General features: G+C 37.4%; 1 protein-coding gene across 1 annotated transcript in view; it reads right to left on the bottom strand.

Annotated features, from left to right (window-relative positions):
* Positions 1–17,882, bottom strand: part of LOC111579060 (paired box protein Pax-6-like) — a 67,341-nt gene extending 49,459 nt beyond the window's left edge. Inside the window, exons 1-2 of the mRNA XM_055007373.1 lie at positions 17,729–17,882; positions 10,423–10,476 (exon numbers count right to left, since the gene is read on the bottom strand). Coding sequence (XP_054863348.1) covers positions 10,423–10,476; positions 17,729–17,741 — 67 coding nt within the window. The 5' untranslated portion in view covers positions 17,742–17,882. The remainder of the gene's footprint in view (positions 1–10,422; positions 10,477–17,728) is intronic.
* Positions 17,883–18,503: the final 621 nt, after the last annotated feature.

Genomic DNA, 18,503 nt, shown 5'->3' with positions numbered 1-18,503 from the left:
ATTCTACAAAAAATGTAAAAAAAAAAAAAAAAAAAAAAAAAAAAATATATATATATATATATATATATATATATATATATATATATATATATATAATGAAATGTGTTCATTCACACACACAGTCACACATGAGTGCTGGTAGAGCTGCCATGCACAGAGTTCAAAGTCTTATCCATAGACACTCCAGTGGACAACCTGCTCTACCACCTAAGCCACAGACTCCTAAGTTTTCATTTTGACTGTCAAATTTGCAGATACTACTGATTAATTTGGGGATTTTTATTTGATTTCTATTTTTCTGTCCTTAACAGAGATAAACCAATATGATCTACATTCAGCAGTGTACATTAGAAACAGTACACTCCTGTACAATGTTATTATTGTTAAATTATTCTAAATTGTTTCATCTTCATAGAAATGAATAATGTATAATGAAAACAGACAGGCTACACAAAGTAGTAAAAAAACAGAACAAAACAAGAAAAGCACTCAGAGAGCGCAGTACTCTGCCAAGGCTGCTCAGTCATGATTTCTGACAGATGAAATCTTTAAACAATTTGTGGTCCGCAGTGGTCAATTTGTAGTATGACCGCAACCATGTGATCGTCAGCAGGCAGCTGACGTAGTGTTCACTTGTAGTTGTTGGAGAAGTCTGCAGTGTCGAGAGACGAATGAGGAGGCAGACTCAGAGACACTCTGGAGACTCAGATGGCTTATGTTGAAAATAAGGTTTACTAACATCAGGAGAAGTGATACAACAAAGAAACACATTCATGTGAGCATTGCCAGCACCAATTCTGAGGATTCTTTTCAACCTTGGGTATATAAGGAGTTGGGAGGAATGCCATATTTAGATTACAGCCCAACAATGACACAACTTGTCTGCTCAAGAACGTCAACCAGACAATGTCTAATCATAACCAACAGCATCTGCTTTTCTCAGGGCCAAATCAGGGACAGAGAGAACCTCAACATGCTTACAGCCTCAGATTGGGAGAAGCAAATAGGAACAAGGGTCAAAGGTAGGATAATAATTATCCTGTAAGATGATTTGTGGTGACCTATAAGTTCTAGAACTCGATTTAAGGTGACATAGTTGCAGTGACGCCGTGCCGCTATCTTGCAATGATAGAGAAGTCTTTAACAAATCCGTGGATCCAAACTACAAGTCGCATCACTGCCAAAATCTAATTAGTTGTTTCTGTGTCATTTCTAACCTTCCCTGAAAATTTTATCTAAATCCGTTAGTCCGTTTTTGAGGTTGTTGCTAACAGACAAACAGACAGACAGACAGACAGACAGACAGACAGACAGACAGACAGACAGAGAAAGCAACGGCGATCGTCTCTTAACTCCACCACATTCCTTGGTGGAGCAAAAAAAAACCCCTCTCAGCTGGTTTTTAGTGCTCTACTCAAATTTAAAATACTCCAAAGATCTATTGGCTTTAAGTCAGGGGACATAGTCATCCGTGGTGATAGGCTTAACTTTAAAAAAACAACAAAAAAACCCTTGTGTGATATTTGCTGTGTATATGGAATCCTTGCTGTGATGTCTTCTTATCAATCAGTATTAGGGTTAGGGTTAGTAAGCAACAGGTCAGCACTTTCTCACCGCCATGTTTCATGGTTGGCATTATGCAGTCACTGTTGTATTCCTGACCAGTTCCACCTGGTTTCTTCAGGCCAAAGCATGGTTTGACAATATTCAGCAGGTTTCCATTAATGTTCTTTGCAAAAGATTTATCTTGCAGTTTTGTGCCATTTTGTGAATGTAATTTTTTTTTCTTAAAAACTGTCTGTAGAGGGTAACTCATTCATACTCAGAGCATCACTGACGCAAAAAATCCTTTTGCTAATCAGAAGCACTTACATCTCAGTTTTTTTGTGCAAGGTTATACAAATAAAGAATTGTGCATAGCATCATTTTTAAAGGGTGGTCACCATGCCTTCTTTTACTTCTTTCAACAATATTCCCCTAAAAGAGATCTGTTAGGTATGGAATAATAAAGGAACAGATATTCGAAAAGAAGACAGAAACGCATTTTGAAATCCAGTAGTGAGTTCTGTAAGAAGCAAGTTACAATGTTTTACATTTATTTTTCTGACCTTTCGCTAACAGAACTGCTTAACCATTGGGTCATGAATCAGTCTGCAATTGTGAAAAGTTTCTCCATGTTTCAGCCAGTTTAAGCCATACGTGCTTGATGCAATTAAGATCATGGATCTGGCAGGAGATTTAGACTGTGATTCTGCTGAGGGATTTTTTGTCTTTCAGCCATTGGTGTGCTTTACATCCTCATCTATATTGTTCTGTTTTGTTTTTTTTTTTTTAATTGACAGCATACGTAGTTGTGGACAAAGGAAAGTGGCGCGTTTTACTGATTCATTTTACTGATGAATGGAGTGCCCTTCTGTGTGACAATAAATTATGCTTGCCGTAAAGATCTGTTCCCTTTATAAGTAAGCAATGAAGCTGCCGACTGACACTTCTATAAGTTTGTGTGAAGCTTAAAATGTGTTGTTTTGCTGAACATGTTGCAGGTCTGACATGTCTCAGCAGCAGCAGTCCTCAGCATGTGCAGGTTAAGTAGAGATTTACACAAAATCAATTGTCTATTGTCTGTTAATGGCCCTGTGGCAGGAAGCATATTGTAGGTTTATAAACCTCTCAACGGGACATTAATAAATCATAGTAGCTAACACACACACACACACACACACACACACACACACACACACAGTGTAAACTGAAGTGGGACTGCTGTAAGTTAAAACAGGTTTCACTATGTTCATACACAGAAATAACCATCCCATCAAAACTATACTAGTATACTTGATGACAAGATACAGACAGCACTTTTATGTACTACTATACAAATCTGGCCATCTGACAAAAAAATACATGTTACAACTAAAACAGTTTGACAACAGAGAACAGGCTTGAAACACAATATAAATATACTCATGGACACGAAAAGAAATCTCCAAAATACTACCTTTCAAAACAAAATTGAAAATCTGTGAGAAATGTTGTTGATTCACTATCCAGCATCATTATCAAAAAGTAAAAGTCAAAAGTTTGGGTATGTTCATTATGCTTAATGTCCCCCAAACAAGTTCATTGTGTGTAAATTGTAGATTTAACCCATAAGAAACCTCTGTTTCTATGAGACTTCATCATGTGGTTGTTCAAATACAGAAATAGATCTGTGTTTGTGTTTGAAACTAATATGATCTTGTAGCTTCACAAAGTTGTGGAGCATAACTATAGATGAACGGTTAAGCTGGCCAAGTTTATTTCTTTTTTAATGCTACATGTGTTGTCAAACTGGGGATGATATGCACAGAAGAAGTGTATCCAGGAAAGAAGACGTAGAGTGACAGATAGAACATGTTCATCCCCAAACACAGACCAGTTAATGTTACAAACTGTAATCAGTCCCTCCATGAATTTGTGATGTTGCATTCGCACCAATTCACGCAAATTCAACCAACCTCCGTGAATTCTGCGCAACCTTGCAATTTTGTCCAATCACAAAACTTTTCCGCAACTTTGGCCAGCCTCCCATGAGTTCCATCAATCACAGCAGTTCCAAGCTCAAACCTAATGCATGTACGTCACTGAATTCACTTCCTTGTTTTTGGTTTGAAAATCCAGACATGTCTGACTCTAATGTCTCTCATTTACCAACAAAAATTACTGCTGAAGACCAGGCAAAACAATTCCCTGATGTTCTTCACCAAAGTGGAGGCAAACTGTTTTGCACACATGCAAAATTGTGGTGGAATACAAATAAATAAATAAATCATCGATTCACAAACACTTTTCTACCGCGAAACATATTAGGAGAATGGCTGAAACGAATGGACCACAGACCAGACAAATCATCGTGATGGAAGCTGTTGCATTCAGATCTGTTGTGAGCACTGAAAGAATGAAGGTAAGTTAGATTAATTACTCTGCCAAGGAACACCGTGGAGTTATGTGATGATCGGCATACGTGAATCCTTCCTCTGTTAGCAGCATTACTCAAAAACGGAGTAACGGATTTGGATGAAATTTTCACGGACGGTCAGAAATGACACAAGGACCAAATGATTAGATTTTGGCAGTGATGCAGCTTATAGTCCGGATCCACGGATTTCCCATTGAGATAGCGGCACGGTGTGTGATTGTGGCATGGTAACCATAACAACAAGTGAACACTACCTCATCTGCCTACTGATGATCACATGATTGCAATCCTACTACAGATTTACAACCGTGGACTTATTGGAAATGATACAAGGAACAATTGATTAAACTGTGGGGTGTTTCCGAGTCCCATCAATTCCTGCCGTCCGCTACATATTTAGGTCACACGATCCGTACATAACATACACATGCATAACACGCCTGTACACAGTGCAAGGTCAGGGAATGAACAGTCTTGGCAGAGTGCTGTGCTCTCTGAGTGCTTTTCTTGTTAATTGACGTGACAAGTTGTGAGTGCATGTGTGTACCAGGATGTGAAATTAACTTTTTAAGTCACTGACAGATACGTCCAAATGTGATTCATTCAATAGTAAATAAATTATCATTTTGTACCTTAAATGTTAAACCAGCTGGTGCTAATTTTTCACCGTGCTATGCAAGCTTTTGTGTAAATGGGTTGAAGCGTTAAAGAATTAATTTCGGAATATTGTCAATAGAAATGTTGAAATATGTTCTAAAAGCTGTAACAAAAGCAACTTTTTAGCAATTGTCACTGTCTCCCGCAATTTCATCGCAACAAATAACTTAAAACATCACAACTCACACTGCAATTTTTTAGAAAAGCTGTCGTGAATTCAGGCATTGCGGGCCGCAACAATCTCAAAAAACGCCTGTGAAATCCTGGAGGGACTGTGTAAACGTAGCAGCAGTAAAATGAACAGTAAAAGTCAGTCTATTTCCTGCGTGTGCGTAGAATTGCTAATCATGCTAATCATTTCATTAGTTACTAATGAAATATTTAATTGTTCAATAAAAACAATGTTCATTCATCAGTTTAGATACATATGATGGCAGAGGGCAGAAGCAAATGAAGGTCCTCCCCCAGAGTACAACTACTCTAGTGTAAAACTGATGGATAATCTGGATCTAAGACAGTTTACCTTCCAGTACAACTCACATTGTTGTGGCATTGAAACTTGTATTCTGCTTAATTAAATTACATAAAGAAGCACGACCTCTGTGGAAGCTGCCTTTAAATGTTGCAGTGGATTATTTCTAGCTCTTCCTAATGCTGCCGATTATCAGGTTCGCATTTGTGTTTTAGGGTGATCATTTCACTGTAGAAATGTTAATCACAGTGTCACATCCCAGAGGAACACACCCGGGCTTTCTCTCCTGACACACAATTAATAGACAGACATATGGAGTCAATTTAGTTCTCTCCCTCTGTGACACACATCCACACACAGGCTGAGCAGGTGGGCCATTGGGAGCACCTCAGCAGCTTTCACTTTAAATCTGCTCATTTAACCTGAACCACACTTCAGTTTACTTTCGCTTAAACAGCGTACTGCCATTATCAACAAAATCCTCCAAATGAAACAAATATGTACCAAGCTACAGTGCTTAACAAATTTATTAGACCACCACCAAGTGTAAGGTGTTTGCCACCGCTGTCCTGAATTAATGGTATTGCTGATTACCAAAATATGATTTTAAATGTTTCTGTAATGGTTAATCTGCCAGACTGTGCAAGCTCTTTAATAAAAAACTATATCTTTAATGATAAAATATAATTATTATTATCCATCAATTTTCAAATTCAGCTTTACAGAAAAGCTGAAAAAATTGTAAATCACATCATTATTTTTTGATTGTGATGCCACATTGTAGTTATTTGCTTGACTCCTGAACAGAAAAAAATGTTTTAGTGGTTGTATGTTATTCTTGATTAATTAGCTATGCTTGCTTTCCTTATCTAACTTTAGCAGTTCTAAAATTTACTGGATTGCAAAAAGGCAAGAAGTGGACATGCGACGTTGCAACAAAATTTAATAACAATTGATAAACATCCACTTAGCCATCTCGCTGTTCCACTAAAAGTAAATGTGAAACAGTGAATCCCAGCACAGGCAAGCGCGCACGTGCACACACACACACACACGCGCACACACACACACACACACACATGCACGCTATACAACTATTCTGCAGAGAAGAGTGGGCCAATATTCCTCCATGGTGATGTAAAAGAGTGATCACAAACTGCAACAAACATTTCAGTGCAGTTGTTGAAGTCAAGGGACCAACCAGTTATTAGGTTCAGGGGGGCAATTAGTTTTTCACAGGAGTGATGCAGATTTTCAATAAATCTTCAATAAATCATAATTTAAAAACTTTTGCGTTTTGTGGGTTATCACTGTCTAATATTCACACACTGTATGCGGAATGTCAGTGCTCATGGAGCACGCTGCAGACTGACTGAATCCACTTTCATTCTAATCACCGACAAATGTAGCATGTGCTTCATTCACTAATGACCTTAGCAAATGAATATTGGTGTTCACCTTCAGTTACTCCTCAACAACCCCCACTTGCTCCATTTTCACTATATGGAATTAAAACTGATTGAAGTGGAGGTGATGATAAAAGCAACCAACATTCAACCCAAAGCTACTGTTCAACAAAAAAGTCGCAAGATATTATGTCAAGCTGTATCATCCAGAAGAGATGCATGGGGTTGAGGCAGTGAAGTGTAGAACGGATATTGGTCAGAAGAGAGATGCAAGACAAAAACAAGCAAAGACATATAGAGAAAGGTAATTCACACACCTTCACTGCAGACAGCATGAACCTCTTGTCCCCGCAGTAAAAAAGAAACATGAAGTGAAGTTCATTGTTGGTCCCATCCAAAAGATTTTATATAGCCCAACATTTGAAATGAAATAGTCATAATTTAAAGTGATACTTAAAGGCTCAGTCTTTAAATATGATTATGGTCTGCATTTGAGAGACATTCACATAAATGGCTGAAGAGTTTGTCTTATAAATATACCTTGGGGAAAAAAATGTTCAGACACCTCATGCATTTGTGAAATATTGCCTTAAGAATCACTCTTAGGTCTACAAGTGCAATTTAATTTAGCACAGTCACAGCCAAAATACTAAACAAATCCTTAAAAAGCTGTTAAAAACTTATAATTGATTGATTCCATGAAAATACATAATTTCAGTATTGAGTCATTTTGGTACCAGTGATCCACTAATGCAGGTCATGCTTTTAATTAAAAGATGCAATTTTTGTTGCTGTGCTTCATGTCTACATAAAGCCAGCACATTTGAAAGTTCTTCAGAGACAAAAAATGGCTAAAACTAGGAACCTAACACAGGTAACTCGCCTGAAGATACAGATTCTCAGCCAGGAAGGGTAGAGCTGCCACCAGATAACCAGGAAGTGCAGATGCAGTCATTCAGTAGTTGGATGCACTCTGCAGAAATACAAACGAATCAACAGCTTGGAAGACAAACCAAGATCTGGGCGTTCAAGGGTTTCTTCAGCAAGAAATGGCATGATCCGCATGTACAGGGAAAACCGCCAAATGACATCACAAGAGCCTGTACGCAGCCAACTTTCAGATCATGGTTTAAGGTCCTACAAGGCTGTCAAGAAGCCTCTGATCAATGACAGACAGAGGTTAGTTGATCGCTGTTGGGCTCAAGCACACAAGAACTGGACAGCCAGGAACTGGAAGAAGATTCTGTTGTCAGATGAGTCCAGTTTCCAGCTTTATCATCCTCCTGCTAATGTGAGGGTGCACAGAAGGCCAGGTAAAGCATTATCTCCAGCATGTACAGTACCTGCTGTCAAGCATGGTGGACAGTGGACACTGTCTGTGATGGAACATTGAACTCTGCCAAGTATTGTGCCATTCTCCAAACCCACATGCTCCTTTCTGCACGTGCACTGCTCCATCAAGGTCAAAACTGGATGTTTCAACAAGATAATGCCCCTTGCCACACATCCAGGACCAGTAGAACTTGGCCACAGGAGCACAGTATCCAAGTCTTAGAGTGGCCAGCTCAATCCCCGGACATGAGCCCCATTGAAAATCTGTGATGGATTATCAAAAGGTCTGTTTCAAAGCATAAAACAAAGAATTTAGAAGAATTCAAAGCAGTAATTCAAGAAGACGGGACAAGATTAGCCCTCAACAGTGTGAAAGGCTGGCGGGGAACATGCCAGCCAGGATTAGAACTCTACTGCATGCTAATGGCAGGATTACTAAATATTAATTTGATGGTGTGATGGTTTATTTATTTTTTGTTCAGTTTTGAACATTCTCTGTTATTTGTTAACTTTGATACCAACAATGTTGAGAGCTAGCATATTGAAACTCTCAAAAATTTAGTTTTGCTAGTTTTTCTTGTAAACAATAAACAAAAAAAAATGTCATTTGTATTTGTTTGTCTGTCTAATGCAGCCACACCTTTTGAAACACAAAAAAAGATTTTTCCACAAATATTTCATGATAATATTTGAGACTGTGTAAAATTTTAAGGGTGTCCGAAAACTTTTTTCCACGACTGTATATGTGAGATCTCCATTCTATGTCTGTCGACAGTTCAGAATTCATATACAGATCTGTTTTACACTAGTCATTAAAATGCATCATGAAGCGAGGATGTTTGTTAGAGGTGTTTTTGAGACTGTTACTATTGTTGTTTACAAGCACGCAAAATCAGTGTTCTTCAGAAGTGAAAGGAGAATTGTTCTAGTTTCATTTTTATATGGCAACTTTTATTAATACAGTGACCACAGCCATGGCTGATGGCTCCAGTTGTTTACTAAATAACCCCATCAAACTTATCATTACAAATCATCACATGGAAATTTCAGCAGAAACAAAACAGTTCTGACAGCTTGTCCATAGCACAATCTATCATGTTTGGTGTGCATTCACCACCCATATCATAAATTAATTCAGTTATTTGGAGCTGTAAAAATAATAGTCTCTTTTTTCTTTTGGAAGGATATAGTAAAGTAATTGTAAGTACTCCATTTACATATTTTTTTTTTTTTTGGTAATGTGGCTGGCTTACCAGTCACATACACTACCATTCAAAAGTTTGGGGACATCCAGACAATTTCAAGTTTTCCATGAAAACTCACACTTTCATTCATGCGCTAACATAATTGCACAAGGGTTTTCTAATCATCAATTAGCCTTTCAACACCATTAGCTAACACAATGTAGCATTAGAACACAGGAGTGATGGTTGCTGGAAATGTTCCTCTGTACCTCTATGGAGATATTCCATTAAAAATCAGCTGTTTCCAGCTAGAACAGTCATTTAGCACATTAATAAAGTCTAGACTGTGTTTGTGATTCATTCAATGCTATCTTCATTGAAAAAAATGCTTTTCTTTCAAAATAAAGGACATTTCTATAGTGACCCCAAACTTTTGAGCGGTACTATATTTACAAGGGTACTTCAAAAAGTTCTCTCCCTTCCTCTCCTCCCAGAAACAAGGGGCATAAAGCCTATTTTTGGGCAATAATTTTATACTATGAATCCTCTTATTACTGTCCACAAAAACTCAAATGTTTAAAGCAATCAAAGAGCAAAGGAGCGTCCGTTTACGCAGCAGAGGTGGCAGAATCATCCTAATGTGGCCTCATGCTCCTTGCTCACCCTCTGCCTTCTATCTGTTTCCCAAACTGAAGATGTGATCTTTTTCTGTGAAGGGATAGAGGCTTGAACATTAGTGGGCCTAGTGCATTGAAGTTAAAGGAGGCGATGTTGAAAACTAATGCTAGAACAATCTTTCTCCTGTGATGTTTTCTGGTGAGGCTGAGAACTTTCTGAAATACTCTTGTACATATCCAACAGATATGGTGCAACATTATTATTAATTTGAAAATGATACTGGCCACTTGGTTAGCATAAAAGCTCTGTGTCCATCTGCTGCTTGACGCTGAGCAGGTATTGTACAGTGGGTTTTTAGAGTTGTATTGCTGAAAACAGCTGCCTGCTGCAGCAGAGGAGATAAATAATGAGCTGAAGATCCCTATATGGCTGAATATAGGCACAAGTAACTGTGAAAGCCCCTTTTAGATTGTCACACTGCTTTTACATTGTTATCTGACACACTATTGGCACAAAAATCAAGAGAAGTCAGACCAGGAAAAAAATATCAGAAGAGAGTTGTAAGTTGTATAAATAGGATTTAGGTGTATTAAATGAAGATTTTTTTTCATGTTATTGTGTTGACCTTCATTCCAGTTTTTGTTAGTGGCTGCCCCATTCATTGTTAAAAAAATATGGGATGGGTGTGAATATTTTTTCTGAAAGGGATCATGCCAGAAAAGGCTTGAAAGTCACAGAGCTACACATATAGAAACAATAAAAATGAAAAGCAAATACGTGTGCAGTGTAACTCACTGTTTTGCATCATGGAAGCCACACCAGTCTCCCAGCTTGTTTGACTTCTATAATCTGTACAAACAAAGAAATCAGATCAATTCAGAGAAATAAAATGGAGAAGCAATACACCCCAGGCACTAATTCCTGGACACTGAATGTGAGTAAAAGAAGAGAACATATCTTTCCTGATCTGCACAGGTTAGTTTTTGTCGCTTTCTTTATGAATGAGTCTGTAGGGAGGAAACTGTGACAGTTAAAAGAGCTGAGTTAGAAAAAAAATCCAAGACACGATCTGGACAGTGGACAGAGTGGTTGAATGCCTGGTTCATATGCTAATGTATGTTAATGTACATAAAGTTATGAGAACAAACTTGAAATCCAGCACAAGCACAAATGTTAGCAGAATGCAATTTATACACTGCATTGAATCATGTTTCTCTTTCTCATTTTAATACTGTCTACCATTTATTATACTTTCTCTTGAACACACTTTGGACAGTGAGTGAAAGTCCAGTCAAAACTGACACTGTCAGGTTCTTTAGAAGAAATGCATACATTACCTTTGTATAAAATACAGGAAGTTTCTGTTTTATTCCACGAAATATGTACGGCATTAGGAGTTGTTAGGGTAAAAGTAATGAGTTGGACATAGACTAACAAGCATATATTATCTGCTGTCACATTAAAAATTAAGAACACGGCAAAACTGGACTGACATTGTTAAATCCTTCATATCCAGCTACAGGCCGATTCTATCACAGATATAAATGGAGCCTGGATAAAGATCATGATCGACTGAGCAAATAATTTGTTTTGACAATTATCTTTATTGCTACAAAGAGTAACAAATCTGAGGTAAACCTATAAATTTAAAGAGTCAGAATTATGAAGACCAGAAAGTATTAAAAGTTGAAAAAATGTATACATAAATAGCCTATGGAAAGAAAATAGCAAACATAATAAAAGGTAAATGGTCGATTATTATTAAATTTTGTTTTATCCTACCTCTTTTCACAATAATAGAGTTTATGACGTTATTCTTTGTGACCACAGAACAGAATCACAACTTTCCCTGTTTTTCTTTATTGATAATTCCACATTTTATACAATGATAGGTTAATTAGTGATTCTAAGTTGACCATAGTGTGAGTGTGTGACCTGGCCACAGTGTACCTAGCTTCTCAGTACCGTCAATGGGAAAAGTGAACAATGGACGTATTTAAATGAAATAAAATAAAAATTAAAAAAAAAAAATTCAGGAACCAAGCAAAAATAACCAATAAACTAAAGCAAATGGATAAAGATGAAAGATTAAACTGCTTTATGACAATGAGCAATAATAAATGTTTTTGCATAGTGTTATATGGTAATATTTTGCCAATATTTGTTCACATTATTTATTTACAGTTATTCTCAGTCGCTTTCTCGACATTGGCAAAACAGGAAGTGCATTTCTCAGAACAATTTGTACAAACACCAAAACAACATGGATTACCTGCAAAAGCCAGTCTCTTGCTGAAAATCCTTAGTTCATCTCTCAAAAGTAAATATCTGTGTCAGTGAACATGTCAGTGGCATCAGAATGACAAGTCCTTGTGTCATTGTGTGGATCAGACAGTCAGATTGTTTAGTCATGTTGTCATTATAACAGTGTTCTCTGGACGGATGTTCTGATGTAAACTATGGCTAAAGTTTTGATGATAATTATTGTAAATTGGAAGTTACACCTTAGTGTATGTGGGAGATTGATTGCAAGAGACTGGACAAGATTCACATTTACGCTTTTACTGTTATAATTTGTTGACAGACTACATCATTGTGATACAGAAAGGAAAACAGTGCTGCACAGCACAAAGAAAAAACAAAAGTAGAAATGTGAACATAAGACAATGTCCTTAGGGAAAACTGTACATGCAGTGCTGTAGGAATTACATTGCAGTCTTTCTACACCTGCTGACTTTCCTGTCTGTTGGGCCACAAATTCTCATCCACATCATAAATATCTTCTCTTGTGTCTTTCAGCGATTTCAGAAAACCCTAATCCTTCACACATTTCCCTTCATTAGAGAAAGTCAAGATTCACCTGGAAGCAATTTACCAATTCAGGACAGATTTAGAAAAAAAAGTCTAATGGAAATGTATAGAAACATCCCTGACATATTATGACAACTTGTTCAACCATTTTGCATGAAACAACTTAAGCAATGAACTAATGCCTAAATGTTGTGGGGGGTGAGACTATTCATTAGAGACCCATTATAATACATTTTGATCAATGTGATATAAGCAATTGATAATGCAGGAAACAGCAGAGAATTGTACAGAATCATTTGCATGGATGTACCAAAGCATTTGCAACTTACTCAAAGAAATGAGAAACTGCTTTTTTGATGTGCACAAGTGAAACAATGATGTGAAGATTGAACAAGTATAGTTTTGAGAATTTCAGTTCTGATCTGAGAAATGTACCAAAGCGGCCGAGAAAAACTGTAACATTTTCTCATTATTTATTTATTTATTTAGATAGATAGATAGATAGATAGATAGATAGATAGATAGATAGATAGATAGATAGATAGATAGATAGATAGATAGATAGATAGATAGATAGATAGATAGATAGATAGATAGATAGATAGATAGATAGATCCTTTATTAATCCTTTGCAGAACATTACAGTGCCATGGCAGTTTCAGGACAGACATAACACCACACATTTCCTCCAATAACTTCCATACATAATAAATTAAAAATAAACAATGAATAAATACTAAAAACCATAAAACCAAATTTTTAAAAAAATGCAAAGTCCTAAATTTAATTTGTGGAGTTTGGTTTCCCATACAAAATTAACTCATTTCAGACAAGGAAGAACGGCCAATAAAGTCATCCATCCATTAACTATACGCCGCTTAATGCTCATAGGTTCGCAGAGGGCTGGAGTTTATCCCAGCTGACTCAGGGTGAAGACAGGAGACACCCTGGACAGGTTACCAGTCTATCACAGGAATACATAAAGACACAAACAATCGCACTCACATCCACACGTACGGACAATTTATAATCACTAATTAACCCGAGTGTGTTTTTGGACTGTGTGAGGAAACCGGAGAAAACATGCAAACTTCATTCAAAAAGATCCCGGGAAGGCGTGGACACGAACCGGGGATCTTCTACCTGCAACGCGACAATGCTTGGCCTAAAAATGTCTGCTTAAAAATAACAAGATTGTTTACAAAATGTAGTTTGTAATATTTGGTTCCAGTGATCTGAACTGCTCTATTTTGTGCACCTTCTTCATAACTTAAACGTCCTCCCAATTACCTGGCTGCTGGTGTCTCAATGAGGAACGTGTTCAGTGCCTCTATCGGCACCACTTTACCAAATAAGTTCACTGTTGTGGAGGAAAATGAGCACTTAAACAATCTGTTGTGATTAATGTGGTGGTTAGAAAGCACATGGCATGCATTCATCCCGTTCCTCAAAACCAAAGCCCTTTTCGGACAACTTAGGAGAAAACTAACCAAGAAAGGCTTCAAAGCAGCTCTTTCTGTGAGGCGCTGCATAAAAAAAAAACATGAAGCAGCTCGACAGACACAGTCCGGCCATGGCACCTTGTTCCCCCCACAGCCCGCCGCTGGTCCCCCAGTGAAAGCAGACAAAGAGCCGGAGGAGCGGAGCCGCGGCTCGGCCTTTGTGTGTCCGCCGATTTTGGTGTCGTCGCCTCGTTAGCTGTGGCTCGTTAAAAAACCCGCGACACAAAACCGCGGCGGGGAGCCCAGTTTGACCAGTACAAGTGACATAAAAGAGTTCTGTTGAACATACTGATGACAATATAAAAGTTTCATTCAGCCGCATTCAGGGCGGTGATATGAGAAAAAAAAAAAAAAAAGAGCCGAGAGAGAGACAGAGCTGCTGGCGAACACACACAACTCTAACCCAGCCTCAACCACCTCACAACAACATTCAGAATAATTATAATAATCAGTACTAATACTTAAGGATGCTGTTGCTGACGGTGATGTGATCAGACTTTATATTTCTTACATTATGTTCATATAGAGGCTATACACTACCGTTCAAAAGTTTGGGGCTCCATGAAAACTCACACTTTTATCAATGTGCTAACATAATTGCACAAGGGTTTTCTAATCATCAATTAGCCTTTCAACACCATTAGCTAACACAATGTAGCATTAGAACACAGGAGTGATGGTTGCTGGAAATGTTCCTCTGTATCCCAGTGTAGATATTCTATTAAATATCAGCCGTTTACCACATTAACAATGTCTAGACTGGATTTCTGATTCATTTAATGTTATCGTCATTTCTTTAAAAAGAAAAGAAAAAGCCTTTCTTTCAAACAATAAGGACATTTCTTAGTGACCTCAAACTTTTGAACGGTGGTGTGTGTGTGTGTGTGTGTGTGTGCGCGCGCGCGCGCATATATAATGTAATAGAACTGCTAGAAATGTAGAAATGCAGTGCTCTCTCTACAGGTTATTAAACACAGAGTTTTATGGATTTTTAGAAGCTGTTTGTTTGGATGTCTTTATTATGCTGAGCTGTATGTGTTCACCAAAGCTCCTTCCAACTTTAGTTGAAACGGCCTCGGCTTAATCAAGTCAAATTAAAGGTACTTAAAAATAAATACACATCGAAAAGAGTAATTATTCTGATAAATAATAATAATAATAGTAGTAGTAGTGGTAGTAGTAGTAGTAGTTTAGTCGTTGGCAGGTTTAGACTGATCTGCTCAAATCATCAGGTAAACAGTAAAATAAAATGTGCTGACGGTAAATTGAGCGGCCTTTTGCTCGTGTCTTTATTAGACTCTGCTCACATCCCTCTAACATTCAAACACGGAAATGTTTCAGATTCACATGTTGCATTCATCCGTTCTGGCTTGATGAATTCTGCCTTTAATTGGCTTCGATTTAATTAAGACATCCATTTACAGCCTCTTAATTAGATCATCAATTTGGACCAACTTTGTCCCCTTCATATATATATATATATATATATATATATATATATATATATATATATATATATATATATATATATATATATATATATATATATATATATATATATATATATATATATATATATATATATATATATATATATGCGTACAATATTTTATATAATGATGTTCAAATGTGACTCCAACACAAACTCAGGAGATTGAATTACTTGTTTTTTGTTTTTCTCCTACAAGCCCTTCAAACACTCACTTATTGTGTCTAAATGTCAGTTAATGATGGAAGGCCTTATTTATAGCCACATACGTTCACTGTTATTTACGATTAAAGAAACAATATCTGCCTTAACCAGCCCATAGTATTATTTGACACTAATGGTGGCTGTAAGTTAGTGAGCTGTAGTTTGATCATTTAATGTTTGGGTCAAATAGTGCCGTTGCAGCAACGAACACGTCGCCACATTTTTGCATCATTAATAAAATGAAACCGTGTGAATATTTTCAGTCCAGCTGTTTATCAGACGTCGGTGCTGTTCACTGTTAAATTCACGTCATTTGCTAGGTTCAGTTTGGTGTTCCTTACATCGACAATGAATTAGTGTACAATGTGAAATTCTTTATAAAGGAGGTGTGTAATGAATAAGCACTGAAGGACGTAAAACAATCTTCTGGTAGATGGCACAGATTATTAGTGAAATATATTAATAAACTACACCAGTCCTACATATCGCAAACACGAGGTTAAATAAAATCTCTTAAATTTCAACAATTTTACAGACAGATTGTTCAAAAATTCCACAATTTTTGGACTCAACCAATGAAGCAGTCATTGTCCGCTAAAAACGTCCTTTCACATCTGCAACACCTGTTTCATAGAAGGTAAATTAAAAAAAAAAAAAAAAAACGCTTTTATTTTGGTCAAACCGTCAATAAGAAAATTCTTCTCACGCATTTATCCATAAGTCTCCGCATTATTTTACTAGCTTTATATCCAACATAACAACCAGTACAGTTTTTTTTAAAGACCAGTTCAACTCCTACAGAATAATAGAGTTATTTAAATGCCAAAAAGGGGTTCAGCCAGTACAGTGTAACTGAAATGGTATTGAAAGACTTGACTTTATTCAAATGGGGTACAATGTAAACATTATAGCTGATAGGATAATTGCAAAAAGAGATTTATTTCACATAGTAATCCCATCTGCAAGTCAAGTTTAGTTTATATACAAAACAGAGGTATCTGTCACACAGAGCACATGCAGCCGTAATATTTCAGGACAAATTGCTCTATAAACTGCACATATTTCTGTGGTTGCAATTATTCAAGAAACTAGTTTTCCTGTGCTTTTAGCGCGCTGTGACTGATGTGATAAAAGCAGCTGTTTCTAAGCTGGAGTTTTAGCAAGTGTCCTGCAGACGATCCCTTCACTGAGCAGGGTTCAAACTCATGGCGGTTTTTCTCCTGAAAAGTGGACGGAAACATCTCGGTCCTTCTCTCCACAGCTCTCCTTTCTAAGCAGAGTTTAGTGGGGATCTTTAAAGCGCTGCTCCACGGTGTGATCGGAGGTTTCAGCCACAGATTTAACGGGACTTAACCCAGAACCAGACAGAAATTAATGCTTTGCTTGGGAATTGAAAATAAAACAAAACTATATATTTTTGAAGTGGAGTTGCTGTAAAATAAATAAATACATAAATGCGCAGAATAACATGACAGTCGGAGTTTTTAATATTAACGAGAGTGGACCCTGCGATTGAATCTACCTTCAGCCGTCTATTGATTTGATACTTTGATAGAAAATTGAGATTCTGGCTGAGTTAGTCGATAACACCTACATCTGACACGATGTTCCATTTTTTAACGACAATGACGCAATTCAAAAGAAGCCCAAACTTTCTTTCCACTTTCTCGTCTCAATAAAAGATATCTGAAGCAAAAGACAGGCCACATGAATTTAGTTTCTTCTGTTTGTGGCTGCTCTCCAAACATGTCATCTGTTCAGTCTTTCCTCCTCAACTTTTTGCACCTCTGTTCTCAAAGCTGAGAAGTTTAATCAGTTACTGTCTCATTTTCAGTCAGGGAGCAATTCCCATTCTCAGCTTTTTTCTCTCTCTTGTTTTTTTTTTTAGTCTCAGCTTTTCTAAACCATGTTTCACTTTATCAAGTGTTCTTCATCTTGTTCATCTTGACCTTATCTATTAAGCAAATGGTAACTTTTCAACTCCATGCTAATGGAGAGAGAGAGAGAGAGAGAGAGTGTGTGAGAGAGAGAGATAGAAAGTGAGAGAGAGAGCGAGAAAGAGAGAGAGAGAGAGTGAGAAAGAGAGCAAGCTTACCTTTCTGAGGCATGCTGTAAAGATGTAAAGTTTTGGTTCGTTTAGTTTTCCAACAGTTCTTTTCTTCTATTCTTTTCTCCAATTAGTTTCTCCTTGACTGAAGAGACAAGTGTAGAGGGAGACAGAGCTGGTCCGCTGAGGAGGAGGGAGGAGAGAGGGAAGGAGGGAGAACAAGTGGGAGGGCTGAGAGGCTGCCAGAGAGAGAGAGAGAGAGAATAGAATAGAATAGGGACCTGGAGTGGAGGGGAGGGGGTGGAGAGCTAGAGGGCTGAGAGCTGTGTGTGTGTGTGTGTGTGTGTGTGTGTGTGTGTGTGTGTGTGTGTGTGTGTGTGCGTGCGTGTGTGTGTGTGTAGGACTCCACTGATCACTCCACACTTCATTCTCTGCTGTCGTCTCCACAGTTTAGTTCACTGTGCTTTATTGGCAGAAAATTGTGAAATATTTAGGGTAACATGAAACAGATAAACACTCAACAAAAAAGACATTCTGTGCAGACTATTACTTTGTAATGAAGTGGAACAACCTACAAACTCTGAGAGCAAGACAGAATGAATACAAGCAGCCATAAAGTGTCTGTGGAAAGCAAACACTGTCTCCACAAAATTATGTTCTCACACAGCTAAACTGCATTCTCTAATACGTTGCAGCATAAACGTAATTTGTCCTGGATTAGCGTTCAAAGTAAATGAAAAAGAAATGTTCTCATTTGCGAAAGAAAGCATTTTTCTTTAAATGAAGATAACATTAAATTAATCAGAAATACAGTCTAGACATT

Source organism: Amphiprion ocellaris, chromosome 3, assembly GCF_022539595.1.
Source record: "Amphiprion ocellaris isolate individual 3 ecotype Okinawa chromosome 3, ASM2253959v1, whole genome shotgun sequence".
Lineage (NCBI taxonomy): Eukaryota > Metazoa > Chordata > Actinopteri > Pomacentridae > Amphiprion > Amphiprion ocellaris.
Note: the sequence above shows the minus strand (reverse complement) of the source record. Positions and strands in the feature narration are given on the sequence as shown.